The sequence below is a fragment of the Bubalus bubalis genome, chromosome 3 (genome assembly GCF_019923935.1).
Source record: "Bubalus bubalis isolate 160015118507 breed Murrah chromosome 3, NDDB_SH_1, whole genome shotgun sequence".
NCBI lineage: Eukaryota > Metazoa > Chordata > Mammalia > Artiodactyla > Bovidae > Bubalus > Bubalus bubalis.
Window position 1 is genome coordinate 7,892,722 of NC_059159.1, and position 27,272 is coordinate 7,919,993.

Sequence of the window (27,272 nt, forward strand, 5' to 3'; positions counted from 1 at the left end):
TAAGTGAATCGGCGTTTATTATCTCAGGAACCAACAGAACAAATGAGCAACTGCAGTTCATTTCCAGGCAGACACTGCTCCCTCCCGTTTCATTCAGTTCTGACTTGGATCAGACTAGAAAAAGTCTACCTGACAAATAAGATGTCAACTATAACAGAATTAGGACTGTGTCATTTTAAATGTTGGCAGAAAAATGAAATGCAGTCCTAAGTAACGCAACCAACCTCAGTGTCACCGAGCACACAGGGAAAAAGTGCAGTTTAGGTCTATTAAAGTAACAATGCTTAGGTTTCAAATACTGAACATTCATATATTCAGATATGAATATTCAAACATTGAAATATCACGTATTATTCAACAAGAATTTAATTTCAGGGAACGTGAGGGTAAGGGGATGGAATGTGCAGAGGGGCATGTCTATCCAGGGCTGGGGCCAGCCATGGACCTGGGCCGTCTGCATTCAAGGCACTGGCTTCTGCAGCGTCTGGACAGAAGGCAGGAGAGTGGGGAGCTCTGCAGTGAGGACACTAACAACACAGCAAATTCTTTTATTTGCAATTTAAGAGCAACGCGGGGATCCAGAGATAGGCGTGACTTGCTAATGTGAAGTCCTCCCTAGGAGCATCACCCCCAATGCTTCGTTGTCACTGCCTGTTGGCAAGCAGGTTCTTAAAGAAAAATAGGATTCTCTAGAAAAGACTTGGGGAAAGCTGACCGGCAAGACGACAAGTAGAATAGGAACAGTGCTCAGCTTCCTTAACCAGGTTCAACATTCACACGGACGTGTCCCTGCGGTGGAAACAACTGAATGAAAGCTAGAGAGTCAGGATTTCATCTGCCTTTCACTCCCTTTCAACATCAGCAAGATTTTCAGATCCTGCTCAGGAAGGCATCTAACTTTTTTTAAGAGACAGGATGGTGACAGCAGACAGCTGAGGCCACTCCCCCACGGCCCCTGTCGTCCCCTGGACTATCTTATCTTAATGCCTCCTACCCACCGAACTTGGCAAGAAAAACCATCTGCCTCCCTTGAAAGGAAACCCCGTGTACACAACTGAAGGCACTGCTCTTCACGTGTTTTCCTCAGGAGCTCCAGGGCCAAGGCCGCCGCCAGAGCTAGTCGTCCACTGTGATGTTCCGGAAGAGGTACGCCATGGACTCCCCGTTGTGGATTCTCCGGATTGCTTCAGAAAGAATCAGACTGATGTCCACAGTCTTTATCTTGGGACACTGCAGCTTCTGCACCTCGTGAGGGACAGTATTCGTCACCACCACCTGGTTGCACAGTAACAGAAAATGAACACCGTCACTGACGTTGTGCGGCCTGACGCGGTCACTTGGAAACGTGTATCTAACATGTGGTGCCCACAGACCAAGTCTCAAAGGACAAAACCCTATGTGTCACGGGGTGTGTTGTTACAAACCAAACCAATACTACGCAAGGGAAGGTTTACATTCAAGGGAAGGGATTCAAAAGAGAAGCTTATGGAGGTCTTGGTCTATGTATGCAGAAATGATAAGATGAGACCCAGCTCTGTGAGAAACCTTCCTATTAGGGAAGAATTTAGGTCTTGAGAGAAATGCTACTTTAGAATCAAATTATACTGAAGTACAGAGAGCAAGTCTATATGAAAATAGACATATATTCCTAACTGCGTGTGCATGCGTGCTAAGTCACTTTAGTCATGTTCGACTCTTTGCAACCCTATAGGCTGTAGCCCACCAGGCTCCTCCTCTGTTCGTGAGAGTCTCCAGGCAACAAGACTGGGGTGGTTGCCATGCCCCACTCCAGGGGACCTTCCCGACCCAGGGACTGAACCTCTGTCTCCTGCGGCTCCTGCACTGCAGGTGCCTTCTTTATACCGCTGAGCTACTAGGCAAGCCCAATTTCTAACTGTAAATCTGACATCTGCCCAGACAGACTGCTAGCCACCCAAAGCATGATTTCAGTCCTTTGGAGACGGAGGAAGTGATACTGACTGAACCACTGAACTATTCACAGAAGACAGAGCAGCAAATCATGACTCAGGAGCACACAGACCTCTAAGTTGGACTAAGTGAACGTCCCTGAATGGCTCACCCAGGATGTCTACCTTACACAGAAATAATGTTAGCTCTTTCCATATAAAATAAAGATTTAACACCTCAAAAAGAGCAGACAGACCTCGTCGATGGAGGACTCCTCGATCAGACGGGGGGCCTCTGCAGACAGGATGCCGTGGGTGGCCATGACGTAGATCCTGTAAGCGCCTCTCTCCTTCAGAATCTCCGCAGCTGCCACGAAGCTCTCCACATCGTCGATGATGTCGTCCTGCGGAGAGACCCACACTCGGGCTTGAGGAGGTCCCTCCACCCCCGTCTGTAAACACGTGCCTCTCTGCACTTCGCTTGCGAGGGTGTCCAGTGGAAGAACAGAGCCATCGCCCGGGTCAAAGACAGGACTGAACAGCCCTCGGCAGTGGCAACAGAGCCGCGCAAACTGAACTTCCGAGGAGAGCGCGGCAAAGCCTTACAGTCACACCTGACCTCCCGGCTTCAGCTCAGGAGATCTTCCAAGACTCCTCTCCAGATTTCACACTTCTGATGAAAACCGCACAGCCAGTGTCTCATTTACCGTTTGCCCAAGAGGAAGTTAATTGATGGGAACACAGCAATGAAGTGAGCCATAGTAAAGGCTGGATCCTGTGGCCCAGCAGAGGCAGTTAAGAGCTGGGAGCACAGGTATCGTGTTAAAGTAACAAAGGAGACACACATTCTCAACAGTGAAAATGGAAGGCCCATCTAGCTCACTTCGTGGCCCACAGACTTAAGGGTGAGGAGTAGGGTCAGCTGGTTTCATAGAACCCAGAGCCCTGAAGACAAAGGTTATTTGTGGAACTGAATTTACTTACAGGTGCTACTACTGTGCTCATTTTACATGTGTAAGTTGTAATAATAATCCCTGTTCATCTGGTTAAAAGTTTCTGCTACTTGTCCTAGGGGGGTTCAAGGCTAGACGGAGCCATTTATACGTATCATCACCACTGGACACCCATCCCAAGGTGGACACCTACTAAAAGTGATGTGATCTCTGCACGGCAGGGGGATGGTGACCTACCACTATGATCGCGATGCGTCCTCCCACATCTCCAACTACCGTTATGGGCGGCTTCTCCTTGGCCATCATCACTAGGAAAGCAAAACAAATCACAAGACCCCAGTCAGCCAAGGGTCACTAGGTGAATGAAGTCATCACATCGCATTCCCTGGAACAGGTGGCAGAGCCCAGACAATTTAAAAATATGTGGATTTCCCTTAATTAACCGAGGGCCTCCCAGAGATGGGTTATCTAGAGGAGCACCGTCCAGCAGCAAGGAAGCCGAGTTTAAACTTTCCATACCCATATCACAAAGCAAAAAGAAATAGGTGAAGTTCACAGACTTTTCATTTACTCCGTATACCTAACATATTATCATTTTGACAAATAATTGACATGCACCTTTATTAGAGACATTTTACTTTTTTTTTCATCACTGTCTTCCTAACTTGGTGTGCCTTCTCCACACGTGGTGATTCTCAGTTGGGACCAACCGCATTTCAAGGGCTCAGCAGCCCCGTGTGCCCAAGACCCAGACCACCCTGAGTGCACGGGGACCTCTGGATGGAGGGTGGAGGAGCAGAGCTAGAAAGATCTCACCTGCACAGAGAAGCAGCCCCACTGCAATGCCACTCAGAACAGAAACACAATAAAGAAACAAACAAACGCCGCTAAGTAGAAAGTAAACAGGGAAATGCTGCCAGAGCTGGCTTGACTTCATTTTCCTCTGAGGTGACCTTACTGGGACAAAGAATGTAACCTCACTATCAGATAACTACACCACTGACATAATCAGTTTCCTGAAAATTAGGAAGCTGAAGACAATCACAAGTCCATCACCTTTTCCTGATTAAAGAGAAAGTGAAAGTGAAGTCGCTCAGTCGTGTCTGACTCTTCGGGATCCCATGGACTGCAGCCTACCAGGCTCCTCCGTCCATGGGATTTTCCAGGCAAGAGGACTGGAGTGGGTTGCCATTTCCTTCTCCAGGGGATCTTCCTGACCCAGGGATTGAACCCGGGTCTCCCTCGTTGTAGGCAGACGCTTTACCATCTGAGCTACCAGGGAAACCCCTGGTTTAACTGGTCCTGATTTTCCTGATTTAACTGGTCCTTAAAGTTGAGGCTTCTTATCTACTACAAAATTTACATGTGAAAAAGGCCCATCCCGAATACAAAGCAAACTACAGGAAGCTGAAGGGACAGAGGAATTCACCTGAAAAGGGGGTTAAGTAAACTGAGCTCGCTGTGTGCTAAGTCGATTCAGTAACTCTTTGCAACTTCATGGACTACAGCCCGCCAGGCTCCTCTATCCACAGGGAGATCCTCCGGGCAAGAATACTGGAGGGGTTGCCATGCCCTCCTCCAGGGGATCTTCCTAACCCAGAGATTGAACCCACGTCTCCCGAGGCTCCTGCACTGCAGGCAGATTCTTTACTGCTGAGCCGCCAGGGGAGCCCCAGTAAACCAAGCGGGCAGAAGTATTTCAGAACAGACATTCTGCTTTTTTTGGAACACTTTTTTTTTCCCCAGCTACTCTGCGTGGCATGCAGGATCTTAGTTCCCCGATCTGTGCCCCCTGCATTGGGAGTGTGGCGTCTTAACCACTGGACTACAGGGGAAGTCTTGGAAGCTTCTTTTAATTCTGAAATATCTACTGTAGGAGTAGTGAGGGAAGGGGAAGAGGCTAAATTCACGGTAATTCCACAGTTTAGTAATTATCAGCAGGCCATCCTCCAGAGCCGACTCCTCTCGACAGGTGCTATAAGCCTGGAAGAACGGCTGTCCCTGTGCGCACACCGGCACGTCGGCCAGGCTGAAGTCCAACACTATGCTACTGGCAAACTTCGACAGGCACTTCCTGATTCCCATTCCGGAAACAAGGCGATTTCCTGAATTTGGCCAGTCACAAAGGCCCTGCGTATAAGCATCACCTAAAAGAGGAGGAAGTAAACAACCAACATCGAAAAGCCTTTCTCAAATCCTGTCTGTAAATTAAACCACGGGGATAGGTGGTTACGCTGACCTTCCCACTTCTTAAAGAGATGTGGTCCCTTCTTGACCATTTTTCTCTGTAAAAAAAGAAAAAGACTGCAAGCTGGTATCTCCTGTCAGACCGAAACAGAAACTCAGCTCTAGTCTGATGCTCCTGTTGACTCTTTGGTAAGCCTACCTTTCCCCCTCAAAAATTCTGTCAGTTTGAAATGAAAACAGACATGGCTAGGGTCAAGGCTTAAAAAAAAAAAAAAAAAAAAGACTAGGAAAACAAAAGCTTCACTCCTGGTACGCTCAGTCCCTGCTCAAAACTGGCTTTGGGAGCAGCACAAACTCAACACGCAATTTGGTGGCTACTAAAAAAGAGACAGACTTCATTAGAGCATTAAGAGAACAGGCCCTCACAAGACCTCCCTCGGGGCGCAGTGGGTTAAGAATCCGCCTGCCAATGCCAGGGACATGGGTTTGACTCCTGATCTGGGAAGATCTCACGTGCTACGGAGCAGCTAAGCCCGTGCTCCGCAACAAGAGAAGCCACCGCAAGGAGACGTTCAAGCACCCTAGAAAGTAGCCCCTGCTCGTCACAAGTAGAGAAAAGCCCGTGCAGCAACAAAGACCCAGCACAGCTAAAAATAAATCAACAAATAAAATTACTAAAAACAAAAAAAATCAGGTGTATCAGGTCAAAAGGGCTACATCACTAAAATAAATGCTAGTTACCTGATCACCAAAGCCTGATATTTGACAAACGTTTGCCAACATCCATCTCGTGTGCAAGTGTGCCAAGTCGATTCAGTCATGTCTGACACTTTGTGACCCTCTAGACTGTAGCCCACAAGGCTCTTCTGTCCACGGGATTCTCCAGGCAAGAACACTGGAGTGGGCTGCCACGCCCTCCTCCAGGGAATCTTCCAGACCCAGGGATCCAACCTGTGCCTCAGCCTCCTGCACTGGCAGGCGGGTATGTACCACTACTGCCACCTGGGAAGCGCCATCACCCTCTTACCGAAGTACAAAGCTTGAGATTTCACACCACTACACACACAACTTTTTACTAAAGCCAAAATTATTTCACACTCTTGGAAAGCCAAGTGCTACCCAGATTAGCTCTACTGTCCTCAATGCCTACAAATGTGTGTAACAAAATATTTCACAAAAGACAAAATCACTATAATACCATTCAATTATTTTAAAATACTGAAATAGCATGTCACTTATAAATAGAATCTAAAAAAGCACACAGATGAACTTATTTATAAAACAAAACAAACTCACAGACTTAGGAAACAGATTTACGGTTACCAAAGGGGAGAGGTGTGAAGGGGGATAAATTAGGAGTTTGGGATAAACAGATATATTACATATACACTACTGTACGTAAAATAGTCAGCAAGGACAATAGTAGCAATATACAGCTACTGTATAGCACAGGGGACTCTACTCAATACTCTGTAATAATGTATAAGGGAAACGAATCTGAAAAATAGATATATGTGTGTATATATATGTATAATATGTGTAATAGATATAATATTAAACGTATAACTAAACTAGGCTTCCCTGGTAGCTCAGTGGTTGAGAATCCACCTGCCAATTCAGGAGATGCAGGTTTGACCCCTGGATCAGGAAGATGCCCTGGAGAAGGAAATGGCAACCCACTCCAGTATTCTTGCCTGGGAATCCCATGGACAGAGGAGTCTGGCGGGCTACAGTCCACAGAGTCACAAAAGTCAGACACACAACTTAGCAACTAAACAGCAACAACCACAAATAACTAAACCACTTTGCTGTACACTCAAAATTAACACGGTACTGTAAATCAACTACACTCCAATATAAAATAATTTTTAAATCATATTAATACTAAAAAAAGAAATAAAATTTCAAACTTGAAAAACAGAAAATACCAGAATACATCCACGTAGGAATGAACTCCTAGCCACTCGTACTATTCAAAACTGTCTTCAATTTACAAATAGAATCAAGACATGGCTGCTCTTACATGGCAATTCCAGCCCTGGGTGGACAGTCGCATTCTTGACCATCGGCGGGGAATGGCGGCCATCATCCATGTCCATCTCTGCACACTGGGCCTCCCCATGGATGACAGCCAGGCCCAGACGCAGCCTCTCCGCGTACGACTGGGCCCTGAGAGGAGGCCAACGGGAGGGGTGAGACGCATGAGAAGGAAGACCCAGGCACGGCTTTCTCATCACTTCATTAACCACAGAATGAAAATACCAGTCCACCATTTAGAGACACACAAAGTAACTGTTTCTACAAGTCAGAATGTGAGGCTCAGGCCAGAATGCAAACATCTCAAGAGGCACCCTAGGGGGGAAGTGGGCTGGCATCTGATTCTGGGCATTTTGGTTCTACTCTTTGCCCAACAGCCTCACATTCATCTTTAGTTGCTTTTTGGTTTTGTTTTTTCTCTATTTTTTGGCCGCTTGTCACGCCGGGATATTAGTTCCCTAGCCAGGGAGGGAAGCTGAGACCCTGGCACCAGAAACTCACTGTCTTAGCCACTGGACTGCCAGGGAAGTCACTCATCTTCAGAATTCTGTTCAAAAAGGTCTCAAAAACCAATGCCTGAAAGGCACTTGTGGAATTCTTGTTTTCCTTTTGCTGAGAACTTGAAGGAAGAACTTCATTTTCTCCCAAGGGAAAACTGAGTAATTCTAAGAACCACTCTGTTACTTGGAGACTAGAGGTAAAGCTGTGGTTTGGAGCATGACAATGACTTGGGGGAAAGCTGGACTTGGAGCTTTCACAGGCTGTATTAGGACAGACCCCGGGTCCTAACACAGCCCATTTGGACTTCAGAAGCACCCGAAAGGGATGAGTGTGTCTGGCTTATTTACCTTTTTGCAGCATCAGGCGACTTAGCTACAATGACGGCATTTCTGTAATTTGGAATCTAGATTTGGAGGAAAAATAAGAAAATACTGAAAAGGCATCAAAAATAAACAAATAAACAAAAATACTTGGGTGCTGGCATTACATCTTTTTTCCTCTTATAAAAATGATCCATATTAGCAAATAAGTATGCTAGAATCTCATTCACACAGTTACCCTTTTTTAATCCTTATCAATTAGCATCATGGCCAAAGTAGGCTACATCAAGAAGATAAAAAACAATTCTTAAAACCTTCATTTTAGAAAACATAAGCAAATGGCTAAAGATACTTAGAAGGAAATCTGTCTTTAATGTCTTTAAAAAATAAAAGATCCTCTGTGCCTCAACGCTGACCCTGGCTGGCTGCCTCAGGTATTAAGACTTCAGCAAGAGACCATGTGATCACCCTTTGCGCCTTCCAATATGGAAACCTGGTACCAGAGAAGAACTACATGGGGTCTCTTTTGAGGACAAGGGGGTATTTGCTGGTGCTCCTCACTTCTTCCTGGATATACTGAAGCAGGAAAGGTGAGGCTCTAAGGTTGTCCACGGGAAAGCTGAAAAAGCCTTGTATTTCCTTTTGATGAAGATCCATAGTGATAATGTGAGTTAAACCTGAAATTTTAAAACACAAAATTACAAAGTTCACACGTACAAATTGACAGCTACAGTGGACACAAACTAGACGCCCAGTGCCTGCTTCCTAACAGAAGACTGAAGGCAGGGGGCACTGTGACCAAGTGCGCCAGTTCTATGCCTTATTTGCAACCTTAACAAAACTTAGTAAAGACAATGTTAAGCCTGATGTAAAGGAGCCTATAACCTTCCACGTGGATTAGAAAACTACCCCTAGAAAAAGCAGTGCTCTCTTCTACTCTAACCATTGGCTTGGGCCTGAAAACCAGGAAAAGAAAAATCAGGCAGAAGCAAAAATATGAATGGGCATTAAATACTGGAGCAAAAATAGATGTAAACAACAAGTAAGGCCTTGATTAAAGAATCTAGGAAGAAATGTTGAAGGGCTGTAGATAAATGCAGAAGGAACAGGAAAGCAAAAGCAAAGTAATATATATACTAGAAAGAAAGAAACCACAAAACGCAAGGATAAGACAGTGAAGACTCCAGAGAAATCTGTGTTATGTCCTAAGAGAACGGGTTAGGAAGTACGCTTACAGAAAAACAGTGAAAACATACTCTTTTAATCAACAGTGCTAAACAAAAGAAAATGTACATTCATGGCAAGTGGCCAAGCTCACTGAAAAATTTCCAGAGCAAAATTTCTGGTTCTTTGGAAAGAACCAGAATTACTTGTTCTTTCCAAAAACATTACACATTTTTAAAGAATGGAATTCAAGTATGTTTCTGAGGACTCAGATCTATATTTGAGTTTTTAAATAAACATGAAGCAAATAAAATCCCAACAATTGAAAGGCTGTTACACTGAACAGAAAGTAGGTTACTACAAAAACATATGATGAAAATGATCTGCTATGATCTGCTATACAGAAAGACAATCAGGGAGGAAGAAGAGAGTATATAAGCTGAAGAAATGGTAAAAAAAAACCAAAAAAAAACAGTTTTACTACTATGTACATACAGAATTTCGTGCTCAGTCTCATTTGACTCTTTGTGACCCCATGGACTGTAGCCCGCCAGGCTCCTCTGTCCATAGGATTACTCCAGCAAGAATACTGGAGTGGGCTGCCATTTCCTCCTCTAAGGGACTTTCCCAACCCAGGGATCAGATCGAACCCGCGTCTCCTGTGGCTCCTGCATTGGCAGGGGGAGATTCTTTATCACTAAGCCCCCTGGTAGCTAAGGTTTCAACAAATCTAGACCTGAAGCTCAAAAGATCACAGCTGAATGCCAGGATGGTCAGCTATAATTTCAATGATGATAAGATGAACAGGACATAGAATGAGGAAAAAGTCCAAGTTGAGAGAAAAGAATCCTGAAGCAGACAAGGTCACTCTGAAGTGGGACAAAGAGGAAAAAAAATGTACACCTAAGTTCACGATCCTTAACCAGAATTATGCAAAAGCAAGCAAGACAAAGAAACTACCCAACACCACTCAGAGAAATAGGTATCCACCAACCACCTACGGCTGGTGGGGTATGGACTGCTCTGGCCCGGGGAGGGTCCTAACCGCCCGTGTGGGGCCCCGGGCGTGGGCCGCACTCACCCGCTTTTGCCAGCATGGACGCTAGGAGCTTGCACACAATGGAGCCCCTCTTCCGCATCTTGCTCTGCTTGCTGTAGGGGAAGTAGGGGATGACACCAATGATGTTCCTGGCACAGGCGGTCTTCAGTGCATATGCCATGATCAGCAACTCCATCACAGCCGTGTTCACATCTCTGAAATAGGTGAGATTTGTCCTTTGGGATTAATGTCACTTATTAACCCCTGGCAAGGATCTCAATCCCAGCAACCTGACCTGGGTTGCCAAGGTGAGTGTTAATGTGAATCATCTCAGTAGCTTAGGATGGCACCTCCTGAATACAGGAGGAAGCTGGTTCGCTTTTCTTTTGAGCTGCGTGAACTCTAGTTTGCATCTGAGGTTACTGATATTCACAGCACCATCATCCACACTCATCTCTGCCTGGATCTTGTCAGTGATACGGTCATGGGAGTGGCAGGTGAAGCAAATGTTGACTGCTGATGACCAGAGTTAACCCACACCTGCTGGTACCAACCCCAGGATCTGAACTCGGGCCAGGGTGCTGGCACCTTCTTTTCCTGGGAACACCAGGGAAAATCCACCCCTTCTATTTAGCTGAAAGAATTTTTTTTTTTTTTTCTTTTTGGGATGGAGAGAAGGATGAGTGGGGCGGGAAGGTCTTGGGTGTTAACTTCCAAAAATCTCCCCCGCCCCTTCTTCCCCTGAGATATAGATTCACGTGCGTGCTCAGTCACTCAGTTGTGTCAGACCCTTTGCCTACGAGGCAAAGGCTATGGACATAGTCTACCAGGCTACTCTGTCCATGGGATTCCCCAGGCAAGAATCCTGGAGCAGGTTGCCATTTCCTTCTCCATAGGAATCTTCCTGACCCAGGAACTGAACCCAAGTCTCCTGTGGATCCTGCATTGGCAGGCAGAATCTTTACCACTGAAGCCACCTGTGATACAAAGATTACCCAGACAAACTAAGAAGGAAATGGGAATCTGAAAGGTATTCAAAGGAAAGGCTATTTCCAAATTTTAATGAATGCTGAGTGCTACCCTTTGCCAAGACTGATCAAGTATAAGGTAAGGCTCTGCTCTTAAAGGGTCTTGAAATCCTTCAGGATGACCTTCTAAAGTTCAACCCTCTCTCTAGCCTCCTCGCAACTCTTCTTGGGATTGTCCAGGTGTCCTCAAACACCCTTTCTTTTGCATTAGGAGTGTATTTCCCCCTTGCCTTCCCAAGATAAAGAAGATCATTTCCCATGTCTGAGTTCCCACCCAAGTGAGGAACAGGCTCTTCAGATTATACTTAACCAAAAAAAAAAAAAAAAAAGTTTTATTTATTTATGTTAATTTTTGCCCATTTTCCCCCATAGCTGTGGTATGTGGGATCTCAGTTACCTGACCAGGGACTGAACCTGCACTCCTGATTTGGAAGGCAGAGTCTTAACCACTGGATCACCAGGGAAATCCCTGGATTATTTATTCAGTTCTTGAATCACCTGATCAAAATGGAAAAGGCCTGCCATCAACACAGCAGAAACTTAATAAATGATTGTTGAATAAGTGGTCGAATGAAATACTCATCATGAAACGCTTTTTAGCTTGAAGGACTGTCAGGCCACTTTCCCCCAGTCTCTTCCAGTTTATATCCACCTGCGCACCTGGGAGGGAGCAACGCAGAGACACCCTTTCACTCTGACACCGTCTCCGCGCCCACCCACGCTCACCGGGAGGGGGCTTCCTACCTCCCCTTTGTAGTCTGGACTTTTCACGACTACTTCAAGCTTCAATCATAAGCTTCTGTGTTTATTTCTCCCACAGGGTAGGCAGAGTTGATTATGGGCTCAACTTCAAGATGCAACTGTCAACTGAGACATTCCTTTTGGATTGCTAACAGGTTACATATTTTCCAGTTATCATTTCCTTTCTCTGAAATAAACTGGCATCTTCTTCTCCCTCATATTCCCAAGTTAATAACATTCCACGTCTGGCATCAAAAGGTCAGAAGACACACAATCTTTTGGTATAATCATGACAAGACACTTATCAAACACTTTCAAGGTTATTCAGATCAGATCAGTTGCTCAGTCGTGTCCGACTCTTTGCAGCCCCATGAATCGCAGCACGCCAGGCCTCCCTGTCCATCACCAACTCCCAGAGTTCACTCAGACTCACGTCCATCAAGTCGGTGATGCCATCCAGCCATCTCATCCTCTGTCGTCCCCTTTTCCTCCTGCCTCCAATCCCTCCCAGCATCAGAGTCTTTTCCAATGAGTCAACTCTTCACATGAGGTGGCCAAAGAACTGGAGTTTCAGCTTTAGCATCATTCCTTCCAAAGAAATCCCAGGGCCAATCTCCTTCAGAATGGACTGGTTGGATCTCCTTGCAGTCCAAGGGACTCTCAAGAGTCTTCTCCAACACCACAGTTCAAAAGCATCAATTCTTCGGCGCTCAGCCTTCTTCACAGTCCAACTCTCACATCCATACATGACCACAGGAAAAACCATAGCCTTGACTAGATGAACCTTTGTTGGCAAAGTGATGTCTCTGCTTTTGAATATGCTATCTAGGTTGGTCATAACTCCTTCCAATGCATAAGTGTCTTTTAATTTCATGGCTGCAGTCACCATCTGTGGTGATTTTGGAGCCCAGAAAAATAAAGTCTGACACTGTTTCCACTGTTTCCCCATCTATTTCCCATGAAGTGATGGGACCAGATGCCATGATCTTCGTTTTCTGAATGTTGAGCTTTAAGCCAACTTTTTCACTCTCCACTTTCACTTTCATCAAGAGGCTTTTGAGTTCCTCTTCACTTTCTGCCATAAGGGTGGTGTCATCTGCATATCTGAGGTTATTGATATTTCTCCCAGCAATCTTGATTCCTCAAGGCTATTCGGTTGGTGCAAAAGTAATTGCAGTTTTCCACTGCTGAACTTTGCTGTTTTGGAATACTTCCTTAAATAAATGTGGTTATATTATACATCATTTTAATGCCCGTTTCTCACTTTATGTTTTTTTTGCTAATGACTTATTACTGTGTATTTTATATTTATTTTAAACTAGGGAAATGACGTTAGACAAAAAGCAAGTTCCTGCAATTTTCTTATTCAAGTTCAAAATGTGTTATAAAGCAGCGGAGACAACTAGCAACATCAACAATGCATTTGCGCCAGGAACTGGCTAACAACGTACAGGGCAGTGGTGGTTCAGAAGCTTCGCAAAGGAGATGAGACCCTTGAGGACGATGAGCACAGTGGCTGGCCATCGGAAGTTGACAACAGCCAACCGACAGCATCATAGAAGCTGATCCTCACAACTACACGAGAAGTTGCCAAAGAACTCAACAATGACCATTCTACGATCAAACAGCCTTTGAAGCAAATTGAAAAGGTGAAAAAGCTCAATAAGTACGTGCCTCGTGAGCTGACCAAAAATTAAAAAACTGTCATTTTGAAATGTCATCTTCTCCTATTTTGTGCAGCAACAATGAACCATTTCTCGATTGGGTTGATTGTGACATGCAATGAAAAGTATATTTTATACGACAACCGGCGAGAATCAGCTCAGTGGCTGGACCGAGAAGAAGCTCCAAAGCATTTCCCAAAGCCAAACTTGCACCAAAACAATGTCACAGTCACTGGTGGTCTGCGCCAGTCTGATCCACTACAGCTTTGTGATCCTGGCGGAACATTACATGTGAGAAGTATGCTCAGCAAGTCGACGAGATGCATCGAAAACTGCAACGCCTGCAGCTGGGCTGCAGAAAGGACCTAATTCTTCTCCACGACAACACCTAACCATACGTGGTACAACCAACGCTTCAGAAGTTGAATGAATTGGGCTACAAAGTTTTGCTTCGTCTGCCATATTCACCTGACCTCTCGACAACCAAATACCACTTCTTCAATCATCTTGACAACTTTTTGCAGGGAAAATGTTCCCACTACCAGCAGAAGGCAGAAAATGCTTTCCAAGAGTTTGTAGAATCCCAAAGCACTGATTTTTACACTACAGGAATATACCAACTTATTCCTCTGGCAAAAATGTGTTGATTTTAATGGTTCCTATTTTGATTAATAAAGATATGTTTGAGCCCAGTTATAATGATTTAAAATTCATGGTCTAAAATCGCAATTACATTTGTATCAACCTAACACTTAGGAATTCATAATACTTGGTCAGTTTTCCACACTCTTCAACAATTTTCATCCTGCATCATCCATTTACCAAATAATTACTGAGCACCTTGCATCAGGTACCATATTAGGTGGGGAGGTAACATGGTAAAAGAGGCTGACCTCATCTTGTTGGGGGGAGGTCCTCTGGCTTTCCCCCACCATCACCCTTGGAATCATTTGTCCCTAGGAGAATGCTAACTCACCTGAGAATGTTCCCTTCCCCTTCTGATCCTTCAGCCCAGAGAACAGAGCTCCCCGCCCACAACAGATCATCTCAATGGATGCCTGTGGGCTCTGGGGGCTCAGATGAAGCCGGTACGGCACTCAGGATAGAACGTATGTAACTCAGGAGTCCGTCTCTAAACATCAGGCATCGTATACCCTCTATCAAAAGCCGCTTCCACATACAGGCTGCTTGTTGACGTTAGATAAGCTTTCTTAATCTTCCATTGGTGTGGTGCATGTGTGGCATTAAAAAAGCTTCACTGGACGTGGTGGTTTCTTATACCAGATCCCAATGCCAACAACACGTTGAGGGTTGAAGTTAATTCAACAGATCCTGGAAGAATATTTATCTGGGTCATGGGTTTTCAGCTGTCTCTGTGACAGCATTTACAACACAACCATACACCACAGGTTTAGACACCATGCAAGGGAGGGCCGGATGGTAAGACACTGAGTGTGACAAGAGGAACAGAAGTTTTGGAGAAGCCTTGACTTCAGAGTAACTTTCTTTCCACTAATTACTAATCTCTCCCATGAGGTTTTTTTTTTTTTTTTTTTTTTTTTTTTTTACTTTTTCCGTTTCCTAATGACCTATGCACCAGGGGATTCAACATTCTCTAGATCAAGGCTAAGGAAAGCCTCCCATGCCCTACCCCCTTTCGGTCAGGAAGGCAACAAAAGGGCCTTTGTCACAGGGGCTCTACCCATTCTCTGAGGGACGCCGGACAAACTGGATACCAGGCAGTTACTATGTGAGTTAGCAGGGCCAACAGAAACTGGCTGGCAGCTTCTGCTTTGTTTATCTGTTCCCAGCACATTCTGGCTAGTGCCTGTAATCTCTAAGTAGAACAATCTTAATTGTTTACCAACTCTTTTTCTCTTCCCTAAGACTATCACATCTTATATTAACCTTGGCTCTTACTGCTCTCTCATTTTCAATGGGCAAAAAATGAGTGTGAGGTAAGGACACAGCCTATACATATCAGTTAAAACTGCAAAGACAGACCAGCAACACAGATGGAAGAACTGAGAAGAGGGTCAGGGAGCAGGATGTATGCCACCTCCACCTCCAACAATTAATCACTTGCAGCAAGTAAGCTTCATGTTCTTTTAATGAGTCGTCTTATGAGGCTCAGTGGTAAAGAATCCACCTGCCAATGCAGGAGACATGGGTTCAATTTCTGAGTGGGGAAGATCCCCTGGAGAAGCAGATGGCAACTCATCCCAGTATTCTTGCCTGGGAAATTCTATGGACAGAGGAGCCTGGCGGGCTACAGTCCGTGGGGCCGCAAAGAGATGGACAGGACTTAGTGAATAAACACCAGCAGTTACATCAACAAACTAGAATGTGTGACACAAAACATGAAAACTTGTCCTTCAAACAACACTTCGTAAAGCTTCCTATCTAGTTCACTTGGTTGCAGTGTTCAGTTTACCTGGGAGCTCCCTGAGTCCCTGTGACAGCGTGATTTACAGTCAGGAATACCTATTTGGTTATCATTTCTGGCTCTGTCTGGAAACCCTTGGAATTTCCTAAGCTTTGAGACAAGTAAAGGTGTCTTTAGTTATGTTAATGAGGTGACTTTTGGACTGCTCCTGAAGGAGGAGACTGGTTGCCTGGTAGACAGACCAAGTGTTAGAGAAGTTGAACTTTCAGTCCTGTCCCGTGACATCTGTATTCAACTGATCGCCAATGGCTAACGATTTAATAGATCATACCTATGTAATAAAGCCTCTGTAAAAACCCAAAAAGGAGGGGGTTCAGAGAACTTCCGGGTTGGAGAGCTGGGGGGAGAGCGGCTGAAAGCTCCGGACCCCTCCCTGCATACCTTGCCCAGGACACCTCTTGACTTCCACCAGAGTCAAGCCCTGAGGGGAATTCAGGATGGAGAAAAACAAGCAGCTCTCTAGGCTTTGGGTAACAGGCCCTAGATAAAAAGATGCATACCTAAGGGCTAATTTCAATGACCCCAAATCCTTGTCTTCCCAAGTACAGAAAAGCACTAAAATATTGTGATGTCTCTGCTTTGTGATCAGCAATAATCTTCTGATGTTTCACTTGCCCCTCTCCCCCCGCCCCTCCAGCCCTGAAAAAACCTCACACATATCCTGGTTCCTCTCTTACCTCATCAGAGTGGTTCCTTAGCGCCATCTCTGAGACTGGCTTCAAGGCTATAGTCCTCAGTAAGGTCCTCAAATAAAACTTAACTTGCAACTTTTAAACTGTGCATTTTGCACCGATTGGCAATCTATATAACCACGTATGGCAGATAGGACTAAAAACCAAATTCCCCGCTAAATTAACTAAATTTAGTTGTCATTTAAATATTCTGTAGTCAGGTAACAGAATGTTGTTTTACACTGTTTACTGGGACAAACCCAATAACTCTTCATGGGATACACACACACACACACACACACACACACACATTCTCTTTGTCTTTTCTCCAAATTTCCTCTCCTATCCCCATCATCCTGAAAGATACAGGAACTGTCCAGTGAAGGTGTTTTTGCTTTGATACCACCAAACTGAACCCCAGGGAAGACAACTGTGGCTTCTAAAATCATCTCAAAACAAGTACACATGGGAACCACACCATCTTCAGGACAGGGTTCTGGTTTCTAAAAGCATCACGTGTATCTGGGCTGCTGCTTCAAAGAGAAGCCTTTCCACATGGTGAGTATGTAAAATTACTGTCATGTTATCCTATAAGAGTCACTCCACTGCAACTCCAAGGACTGCTCCTTACCTCTTCCTTTAGTTAAATTTCAAATATCCTAAGCATGAGTAGAAAAAAATAAACAAAAAAAACAACAAATAGTTCCCAATAAGCTATTAACCAACAAGCTTTTCCATGTTTCTTTTGTCCTTCCCCTGGAAAATATGTGCAGATTATAAAGTTCAGTCTATAGTACGGCCCCAACTCCACCCTGGATTGCATGTATTAACATTTCTGCTGCCTTCTGGGTTACCATGAGATATGGAAACCAATAATTAGATAAAGCACAACTTGCTGCCACCAAGGAAATGAACTGCCTATCCTGAGGGGCACTCAACAAAATCAACCGGCCGAAGTGTCAACATCTTCCTAAAGTGTCAAAAGTTTTGAAAGTCAAGGAAAGACTAAGGGACGGTTCCAGACTGTCTAGAAGATAAGATACATGACAAGTAAGTGCCGCCTGAGCCTCAACTGGCTCCTCCAGCCAGAAGAGCCCTGGGGGACAGCAGACAGCTGGGGATGGTGTCTGAGGCTTAGGTGGTAACGACACAGAGGTCTCAGTATCCTGATTTTGATGGCAGCACTGTGGCTGTATAGAATGCCCTCGTTGGGAACTAACTTGTGGTCTGGTGGTTAAGCTTTCACTGCCATGGGCCCGGGTTTGATCCCTGGTTGGGGAACGGAGATCCCACAGACCATGTGGTGCAGGAAAAAAAAAAGAGAGAGAGAGAAAGAAAGGTCTCCTTTGTAGGAATCACACGCTGTGTGATTTGGGGGGTGGGGAGGTATCAGACTGGCAAATTTGTCTAAAGTGGCTGTGCTGCACAGACAAGTTTTCTGTAAACCTGTGCCTATTTCAAAATCTGAATCTTTAAAAGATGAAGTGGCTCTTCCTGTGTTGATATGATACATGGCTTTTTATTTTTTTAAGTTCAGCAATGTGCAACAGCATTTTTTTTTTCTTTTTGGCTACACCACCTGGCTTGTAGGATCTTGGTTCCCCAACCAGGGATCAAACCCATACCCCCTGAAGTAGAAGGGTACAGTCCTCTCCACCGGACTGCCAGGGAACTCCCTATCAGGCTCCTTCTATGCAAAAAATTAAGAAAAACCTATACACAACTGCTTGAACATGTAGAGTCTCTGAAAGGATGCCTAGGAGCCCGATGACACTTGCCACATCCAGGGAGGGAAGCGGAGTGGCTGAGGGCAGAGGCGGGTCTCGCTACACACCCTTTTGAAATCTGAGCCATGCAGAGAAATTAAAATGGCTTTTATTTTGGTTTTGAGGATCACCTGAATGATGGAGCCTAAATTTGTTTTTTTCATATCCAACAGAGAGGGACAATCACCTACTTAAACTAGTTATCTCAGAAGACTAGGGGGTGGATGAGGGCTGGGGAATTTTTATTTTCTGATACACGTTTCTATAAAGCTTGTGTTTTTAGAGATGAATATTACTCCTATAATCAGAAAAAAATATTAAAAATAAAATACTGAGTAGCTACCAGTTATCAGTATACAAGGAAACTCTTTATACTAGGGTTCAGATCACTTTCTCCATGACCCTGTGGTCCTCAGCTTCCTTCAGGCCCAACTTTCTCAATCCCATCAGAGGGGACTGTAAGGAAAAGGTTTTTTCCTTCTCTGTACATTCACAACACTGAATACTGCTGGTCACTAAATGTGTTGGGGTTTTCCCATAGATACGTAATTCTCAGAATCTTGGGGACACCAGCTGGGTGTCCTACAATTCAGTTCAATTTTGACTGTCTCTCTCTGGACATAGCAACAGATCCCACAGCTTAAGGGCCCAGTCCCATGAGACCGCCCTTCCTCACTTCAGATATGGGCAAGTCCAGGCTGTCACCTGTCTCTAACCAACCTGCTATAAATTGAGAGGTTCCTAGGACCCACTCCTCAGCTCCGATTAGTTTGCTAGAGCAAATTAATAATAATAATAAAAAGAAGAACTCAGGGACTTCCCTGGAGGCCCAGCGGTTAGGCCTTGGTGCTTCCACTGCAGGGGGGCATGGGTTCGATCCCTGGTCGGGGAACGAAGATCCTGCATGCTGTATGGCAGAAGGGTGCAGAGCGTTCCCACCCTTGCTGTGAGCACCCACCTCCCAGCACCCCCATCTTCACCAACCCAGAAGCTCTCCACACCCAGGCCTTCTGGGGGTTTTATGGAGGCTTCATGATACCGGCACAAGTGGTCAAATCATGGCCACTGGAGATGGATTCAACTCCTCCCCAGAGGTCACGGGGGCTAGGTTGAAGGTACCCACTCTCTCATCACAAGGTTGGTGCCCCTAGGAACCAGCCCCCATCCTGGGTTTATCCAGGGGATTTCCAAAAACTCCTTGCATTAACATAATTCAGGGGTAACTGAAAGGGGCTTGTTCTGAATAACGGAGATACTTTGACTGCTATTCTCAAGGAGGAAGTTCCAAGTTTTAGGAGCTCTGCGCCAGGACAGGAAGACCAAATCCATATTTCTTATCATAAATCTCAGAATCACAGGGGCCAAACAAGAGCGGCCACGTAGGACTGACACACGAGGATTAAAAGTGATGCGTGTAACACGTCCGTGTGCTGGGGCACACAGTGCCCTGCTTGTCACTAACACAATCTCAAGGACTGAACTGATTGAGATGTGAAGGTCTGGATTTTTCAAAGACACCAACCCCATTCCCAGTGAGGGGCTGAAAGGAGATAACCATGGGGAAGTTCACACTCAGGTATGCCAGCATTCTGCCAGGGCCTGTCCTCCTGCCTGGAGAGAAGGAGTAGATGGTGCTTGCAATAGAGACGGTCGGGGGGAACCGGCCACTGTGCAAAATTAAATGCAGTGCAAAAACCGGCCTCAGTGGATATGAACCAGAGCAGCTATGCACTGCATTTAACAACAACAAAAGCTCTCAGTAGAGTGGAACAGACAGACCCTGGCAAATGGAGGGAGGATGTTTTGTCCTTGAGGAGTTTCAAGCTTGGAAAAGATGATCAAGTAAACACACAGCAGTTAAGTACAGTGTGACAGCATGGAAAGAATTCCAAAAGACGAATATGTGTGTCTGTATACATGCACACACATACATATGTATCGTATTTTAGAAAGCATTTAACATACAAACACATTTAAATTTAGAGAAAACTGAAGTTCACATGAAGAGACAGCAAGGTACATCACTAAGATTTTTAGAGGAAAAGGGATAAAGTCCTGCTCTTACCTGGGTATTGTCTGTATAATGAAAATATCTTGGCCACGAACAGATTCTTGTATTTCAACTCTTGTTTCTGAAAAAGAAAAATGTTCTATAGTTTTAAGGAAAAGTACTTCATGCTGTAAGAATGGTGTAAGAATGCTGTAAGAATTGGGCAGCAATTGGAGGGAGTAAAGGGGAGTCTAAACAACAACTCATTGGAAAAGACCCTGATGCTGGGAAGATTGAAGGCAGGAGGAGAAGGGCACCACAGAGGATGAGATGGCTGGACAGCATCACCAACTGGGTGGACATGAGATTGAGCAAGCTCCGGGAGTTAGTGATGGACAGGGAAGCCTGGCATGCTGCAGTCCATGGGGTCGCTAAAAGTCGGACATGACTGAGTGACTGAACTTAACTTAAATCAACACTTCACTTAGTGTACTAAAATAAATTCTTAATAGATCTGGGAATGACATGTACTGGAAAAAAAAGTCAAGCTCAGGGGAAAATAAGCCAAAAATAGACTAGAAGGCAAAAGCAATAATCAGGTCTATGTAAAATCTCAGGGTCCAGAAAAGAAAATCCATCACTAAATAAACACAAGATGCTCAGGGAAAAGTATTCAGCAATTACAGAGGCCAAGGGTTAATATCTGCATTGTTCTTTTAACAACGCCATGGCCTCCTCTGTGTCAGGTCCTGAGCTGGGGTCCCAAAGAGAAGGACTGGACCAAGGGGACAAAGAGTGACCCGGGAGAGACAATGCAATGCCACAGACTAGCAAACACTCCGGGCCAGTATGTACAAGAAAGCCCAGCCACGAGAAAGGAGAAACAGGCCTGGGAACGATGGCCTCACCGCAGGCTGGACCAGGCAGTGGGAACGCAAGTGTGGAACAGCGGGGGCAGGGTGTGCCAAGCCGGGGCAGGGGTATCACTGTGCATCTGGAGACAGACTGAAAGAGGAGAAGGAGACAGAGAGGAGGGCAGGGAGCCAACTGTGGCCAGACTTCCCAAGAGTCTGGATTTTATTCCAAAGAAGATAGGAGAACCACTGGAGGATTCGTGGTATCACTGGTTACTGCGTAAAGAAAATGGTGGCAAAGCAGGAGTGGCTACTTGGAGAGCCACTCTAGGACGTTTTTTGGAGTCCAGGCAAGTGACAGACAGTGCACTGGACCAGAGCAGCAGCAGTGGAGGTAGTGAGGGGAGCAGGCAGATTTCAAATGGATTCCTGATCAGAGCACACAAGACATGCTCATGGGTGTAATGAGAGGTGAAGCAGGTGAGATGGGCAGAATCAAGGTCCCAAAGGGCACCAACACGACTGCTAATGAGACTGAACTCTAGCCTGTAAAATGTGAAACAGAGGTAAGTCAAAAACGTTTGCATTGTGGAAATAACACGTTGGCGGGGAGCAGAACAAACTAAAGGCTGATAATGCAAGTAAGAAGGCCTGTTAAGAAGCTGCTTTGACAGCATGAGAGAGAGGAGGCCCAGAACAGTGATGGGAAGATGGATAAAAAGGTGCTCCCCAAACCTCCCTCCTTTCCTCGAATGCTTCATTTATGAGATCCCCAAATGCCATCACAATGAACCGAATCTGTTACTGTTAAATAGGCTATCTCACCTATATGCACTCACCTTCATTGGAAGTCACGCTTCCAATGAAGGGGACTGGGGTTCAATCCCCGGTCAGGGAACTAAGATTGCCACATGCTGCACAACTCAGCCAAAAAATAAACAAATTAATTGAAAAAGAAGAATGAAGGCTCTTTTTTAGAAAAACTCCAGTTCACAGGCATGTGTATAACAACAACAACAAAAAAAAAAAAACAAAATAAGCATCTCCTGACTTGCCTTGGCAGGAAAGCTTCTGAAGTCACCAAGTTAACAGCTATTGAGTGTGGAAGCTGGATTAAGGGTTTCTGGGGGTTGATTATATAACACAGATGTAACTTGTACACACTCCAGAACATATGCTTTACATTACTACCCAATACTTTGCTTTTTTAGCTCCCCAAACATCAGTTTCATCTTAATTATCTCCTGAGCAAACACAGAAACATGAATCCAAGGCTTTCCACTTTGCAAAAATAATTCCCAGCTAGGGGTTTATTCCTGGAACACGGCTATCAACAAAGGGCCTTCAAGCAGTATTATTTCATGTTCCAGCTCTCCCTGGAAACCCAGGCAGGGGATTTCCCTGGAGGTCCAGTGGACCTCATGCTTCCACTGCAGGAGATGCGGGTTCCATCCCTGGGCTGGGAATTAAGAGTCCCACATCCTCCGCCTGGTTCGGAACAAAAAACTTAAGTGGCAACAAAAAGTGGTGACTAACCCAGGGTGAGCTTTGACAAGACTTGAGAGAAAAAATTAGAGATAAAACTAACTCAAAGAGGTTTTTAAAGTAAGTCATTACCTATCTAGTACAGATGGCTCTTAACACCATTTGATAACTTAGTGAGACAGATAAACATAGAAAGTCTGTATCAAATACAGCAAAATAAGGAAGAAAAATCTCCTCCATCACTTTTTTCATTCTAAAATGATAAGATATTTGCATTACCTTGGAACAACAGGAAAGAAGACTTAAGGAGACAACAAGAAGTCAAGGTTTGCTGCTGCTGCTAAGTCATTTCAGTCGTGTCCGACTGTGCGACCCCATAGACGGCAGCCCACCAGGCTCCCCTGTCCCTGGGATTCTCCAGGCAAGAACATTGGAGTGGGTTGCCATTTCCTTCTCCAATGCATGAAAGTGAAAAGTGAAAGTGAAGTCGCTCAGTCTCGTCTGACTCCTAGCGACCCCATGGACTGCAGCCCACCAGGCTTCTCCGTCCATGGGATTTTCCAGGCAAGAGTACTGGAGTGGGGTGCCACTGCCTTCTCCAGTCAAGGTTTAGAAGTACAGAAAACCTTCCAACCCGATTGTTAAAGAGCAACGGATTTCTGTGTTAAATATTAGTAACACTCGCCTTTTAAAAACATGCCAGTCAATTAAACAGAGCCTGAAGGACAAAGAACGTTTAAGAAGTTTAACTTACCTCCATTGGTCTCTTGATAAACCACAGACTTCCCCAATTCAGCACCAAGACGCCTAAGGGGAGAAAAAAAGCAATTAAGACCCTTTCAGAAGTGCAGAATCTTAACCACTGGACCATCAGAGAAGTCACAACTCGAATGAAGGGGACTGGGGTTCAATCCCCAGTCAGGGAACTAAGATCCCACATGCTGTGTAACTCAGCCAAAAAATAAACAATTGAAAAAGAAGAATGAAGGCTCTTTTTAGAAAAACTTCAGTTCACAGGCACATGTTTAACAAAAAGACTACAATAACTACATCAGCTGCTGCTGCTGCTAAGTCACTTCAGTCCGACTCTGTGTGACCCCACAGACAGAAGCCCACCAGGCTCCCCCGTCCCTGGGATTCTCCAGGCAAGAACACTGGAGTGGGTTGCCATTTCCTTCTCCAATGCATGAAGGTGAAAAGTGAAAGTGAAGTCGCTCAATCGTATCCAACTCTTAGGGACCCCACGGACTGCAGCCTACCAGGCTTCTCTGTCCATGGGATTTTCCAGGCAAGAGTACTGGAGTGGGGTGCCATTGCCTTCTCTGAATACATCAGCATTCTCTTACCCAAAAAAAAAAAAATTTAGAAAATTTAACTCATTAAGAACTAAAAATCCACTGTCATTCCATGAGCAACTTCCAGCGCTCACCATTCTGTAACACACCACTTTACTGGGAAGAGCCCACAACCAAAGTTTAACATCTAGTTCCATCATTTTTCGAATAATAATTGTCTTGCAAAATCGATGCCAAACAAATACGTGGTTAGCAGCAATAATTCCAAAAACACAAGCCAAAGGTAAATGCCTCAGTGGTCAAATGCATCAGACTTCCGTGTCATTAACCAAATGCACTATAAATCTTGTTTGGATCCTGATTAGAACAAACCAAGTGGAAAACTCATTTTTGAGACAATCTAGGAAATATGCTTTCCTTGTGGCTCAGATGGTAAAGAACCTGCCTATAATGCAGGAGACCCAGGTTCAGGCCCTGGGTCGGGAAGATCCCCTGGAAAAGGAAATGGCAGCTCACTCCAGTATTCTTGCCCCCGTGGACAGAGCCTGGTGGGCTACGGTCTGTGGGGTCGCAAAGACGTGACTGAGTGACTAACACACACAGTGAAATACATTAGGACTAGACAAGAGAGTAGACAAAGGAATTAATGATGGGTTTTGTTTGTTTTCAGTTATCAGTCAGTATTACCATTTTTAATGAGTGAAATAAGGGCTGTTGATAATCGGTTGTTGTTTATGTTCTGCAATCTGTTTAAAAACACTCCAGCCAAGTATACAACAGAACATTATTCAGTCTTAAAAAGAAATGAAACTCTGGTACATGCTACAATACGGATGTGCTATGTGCTTAGTCGCTCAGTTGTGTCTGACTCTTTTCGACCCCATGGACAGTAGCCCGGCTAGGCTCCTCTGTCCACAGGGATTCTCTAGGCAAGAATACTGGAGTAGGTTGCCATGCCCTCCTCCAGGGGATCTTCCCAACCCAGGGACTGAACTCAGGTCTCCCACATTGTGGACAGATTCTTTACCACTGAGCCACCGGGGAAGCCCACATTATTGATGAACCTCGATTGAAAAAAAAAAAAGATTCTAAGTAAAAAAGTCAGACACAAAAAGACAAATATTGTATGAGTCCATGTATAGGAGGATCTTAGAATGGGAACATTCACAGCTACAGAAAATAGAACAGAGGTTACCAGGGACTGGGAGGGGTGGATAAAGGGGAGTTAGTACTTAAAGAGTACAGAGTTCCTATTTGAAATGATGAAAAAGATCTAGAAATGAACAGTGCTGATAATCACACAACACTGTGAATGTACTTAATGCCAGTGAATTGCACACTTAAAAATGGTTAAAACTTAAAACTTTTCTGGAACAATTTTTTCAAGAACCAAATATAAGACCAAGGCAAAACCACTGACTATTTAATTCTGCCCTCCCCACTCTGGTTTCTCTCAGCAAGGTCACTGTGGTAAATGTGACCCAAAATAAACAAACACAAGCTTCATATTTAAAATTAGTGTTTTAGTTGGCCTCAGAAGGAAAGACAAATAATCAGTGGTCAGGAATGGAAGCTAGGTAGTAGACTGCAAAAGGACTGTTTGTTTTTTTACACTCTTCTAATCTCATTTAAAACTAACTAAAAAGAACACAGGCATTACTGAGATAATATGACTAAAATTTCCCCTTTCTTCTACATTTTTCATCTAGAATTTTGAAATATATTCATGCATTACTTATAAACTCTGAAAACCCCACAGAACTCTAATAAAGTTGTTTAAAACGTGAAAATGACTTTAAAAGTTAAAAAACAAGCTAATTTATTTTTTAAACAACTTTATTTGCAAAGGCCTCAGAAGGTTCTTTCTCTACAATAGGCTCTGGAACTCTCTACAAGGGCCAACTAGAAAAGAGGCCATTTAGTAAGCATGTATTATTCAGAGGGCCACTATGAACCTCTGCTCTGCTAGACGCTTGTAGGCATGAACCATTATTTGGTTTGTGTTGACAATGTTCTGGGCCCAGTAGAAGGAACTGTCTCTATCTTACAATGAAGTTCAGGAAAATCAAGTCTCTTGCCCAGGGGCAAGACTCCGAAGCTCCTAAGACCCCAAAGGCCACTCGAGGCTGGAGGCTTCCTTAGGTGAACAAGTGTAAAAGCAAAGACTTTAGACTGATTGAACCTAACTGACTTACAGACTACGGTTAGACCTGTCGTTTCAATCATCAGCTGCGATAAATCTGCTCCCCGGGGTTGCCTTGTCCTCACTGCCCTCCCCTACACGTCTGCTTCAGTCCGTGCATCTTGGGCCTCGGGGGTCTTTCACTTGCAAGGCCGCCCCCGGCCACCCCCATCTACTGCACCCGATGTTTTAACTACGTGCCGGCCTCCGTCTCCCCGGGTGGGAAGACTTGGGAACCGCAGCGATCAGATCCAGAGGTCAACTCCAACCGTGGGAAAAGCAGCCAAACCCAGAGCCGCCCCCGCTCCCACAAAGCTCTAATCTGGGGGGGGGGGGGCGGGGGCGGGGGGGTTCCACCGCCTGGGAGGTGGGAGTGGGGAGCCGAAAGCAGGGCGGGCGCTCCAAGGACCCGAGGGGTGGGCTGGGGGAGAAGCCAGTTAAGAGCCAACCGGCCCAATGCGTTTTCAGCTTCAGAGTTGGGGTGGGGGCTGAGGGTGGGGGCAGCGGGATGAAGGGGCCAAATCATCCCTCGCCCCGGTCGGGGGATGTGGAGGCGAAGAGGAGCAAGGACGGTCTCCCCAAAAGGAAGGGGCCCCCCGGGACATCCGCTATCCCCGCCCCTTACTCGGTGATGCGCTTGGCCAGCTCGGTGCAGGCGGCCGTGGAGTTGGCAGAGAAGACTCGGTAGCCGGTGCGGGCGGCGTTCATGGCGGGGCGGGCGGCGGGGCAGGCTCGCGGGGCGCGGAAAGCGGAGGACACGGAGAGCGGGGGCAGCAGCAGCAGCTTCCTAGGCATCGTCCGGCCCGGGGGCGCGGTTACAGCCGGCCCTCGCGGGGCTGCACCGGGGAGCGGTTCTGACGGAGGCGGCCGCGAGGCCAGCGCAGCGAAGGCGCCGAGAAAACCGACACTGGGGGCGGGGGGCGGGGAGAGTCTCGAGACCCCCAACCTCCTCGTACCAAAGGCCACTCGCTGAGGAATCAGGCGCGACCAGAGAGCGAAACAACCTACGCCGCCGATCACCTCAAAGATAGCGACGAGGGCT

General features: G+C 45.5%; 1 protein-coding gene and 1 long non-coding RNA gene across 3 annotated transcripts; one reads left to right on the plus strand and one right to left on the minus strand.

The window, feature by feature from the left end:
• On the minus strand, positions 1-27,272 carry PRPSAP1 (phosphoribosyl pyrophosphate synthetase associated protein 1). 2 transcript variants are annotated; one of them, XM_006045299.4, is made up of 10 exons: positions 26,856-27,268; positions 23,508-23,560; positions 20,490-20,556; positions 10,151-10,323; positions 8,467-8,582; positions 7,933-7,988; positions 7,071-7,216; positions 3,098-3,168; positions 2,165-2,311; positions 1-1,275 (listed from the first exon to the last, which is right to left on the minus strand). In XM_006045299.4, exons 1-10 carry the CDS (start codon positions 27,023-27,025, stop codon positions 1,117-1,119), a joined length of 1,158 nt encoding a protein of 385 aa, XP_006045361.1. In that variant the 5' UTR covers positions 27,026-27,268; the 3' UTR covers positions 1-1,116. The 2 variants fall into 2 exon arrangements, with proteins under 2 accessions (XP_006045361.1, XP_025135339.1); XM_025279554.3 differs by lacking the exon at positions 7,071-7,216 and having other exon boundaries at positions 26,856-27,272.
• On the plus strand, positions 11,127-13,331 carry LOC112583611. The gene is made up of 3 exons (XR_003107671.3): positions 11,127-11,215; positions 11,957-12,032; positions 13,200-13,331. It is a non-coding gene; the product is annotated as an uncharacterized LOC112583611 (long non-coding RNA).

Bases quoted from the DNA above. Each gene is read 5' to 3' on its own strand.
- PRPSAP1 (XM_006045299.4), bottom strand. From the start codon at position 27,025: ATGCCTAGGAAGCTGCTGCTGCTGCCCCCGCTCTCCGTGTCCTCCGCT. The intron at 3,169-7,070 runs GTAAGAGCAGCC...TTGCTTTCCTAG, and splicing joins CCCAGGGCTGGAATTGCCAT to TGATGATGGCCAAGGAGAAG. The intron at 2,312-3,097 runs GTAGGTCACCAT...GTCTCTCCGCAG, and splicing joins GACGCATCGCGATCATAGTG to GACGACATCATCGACGATGT.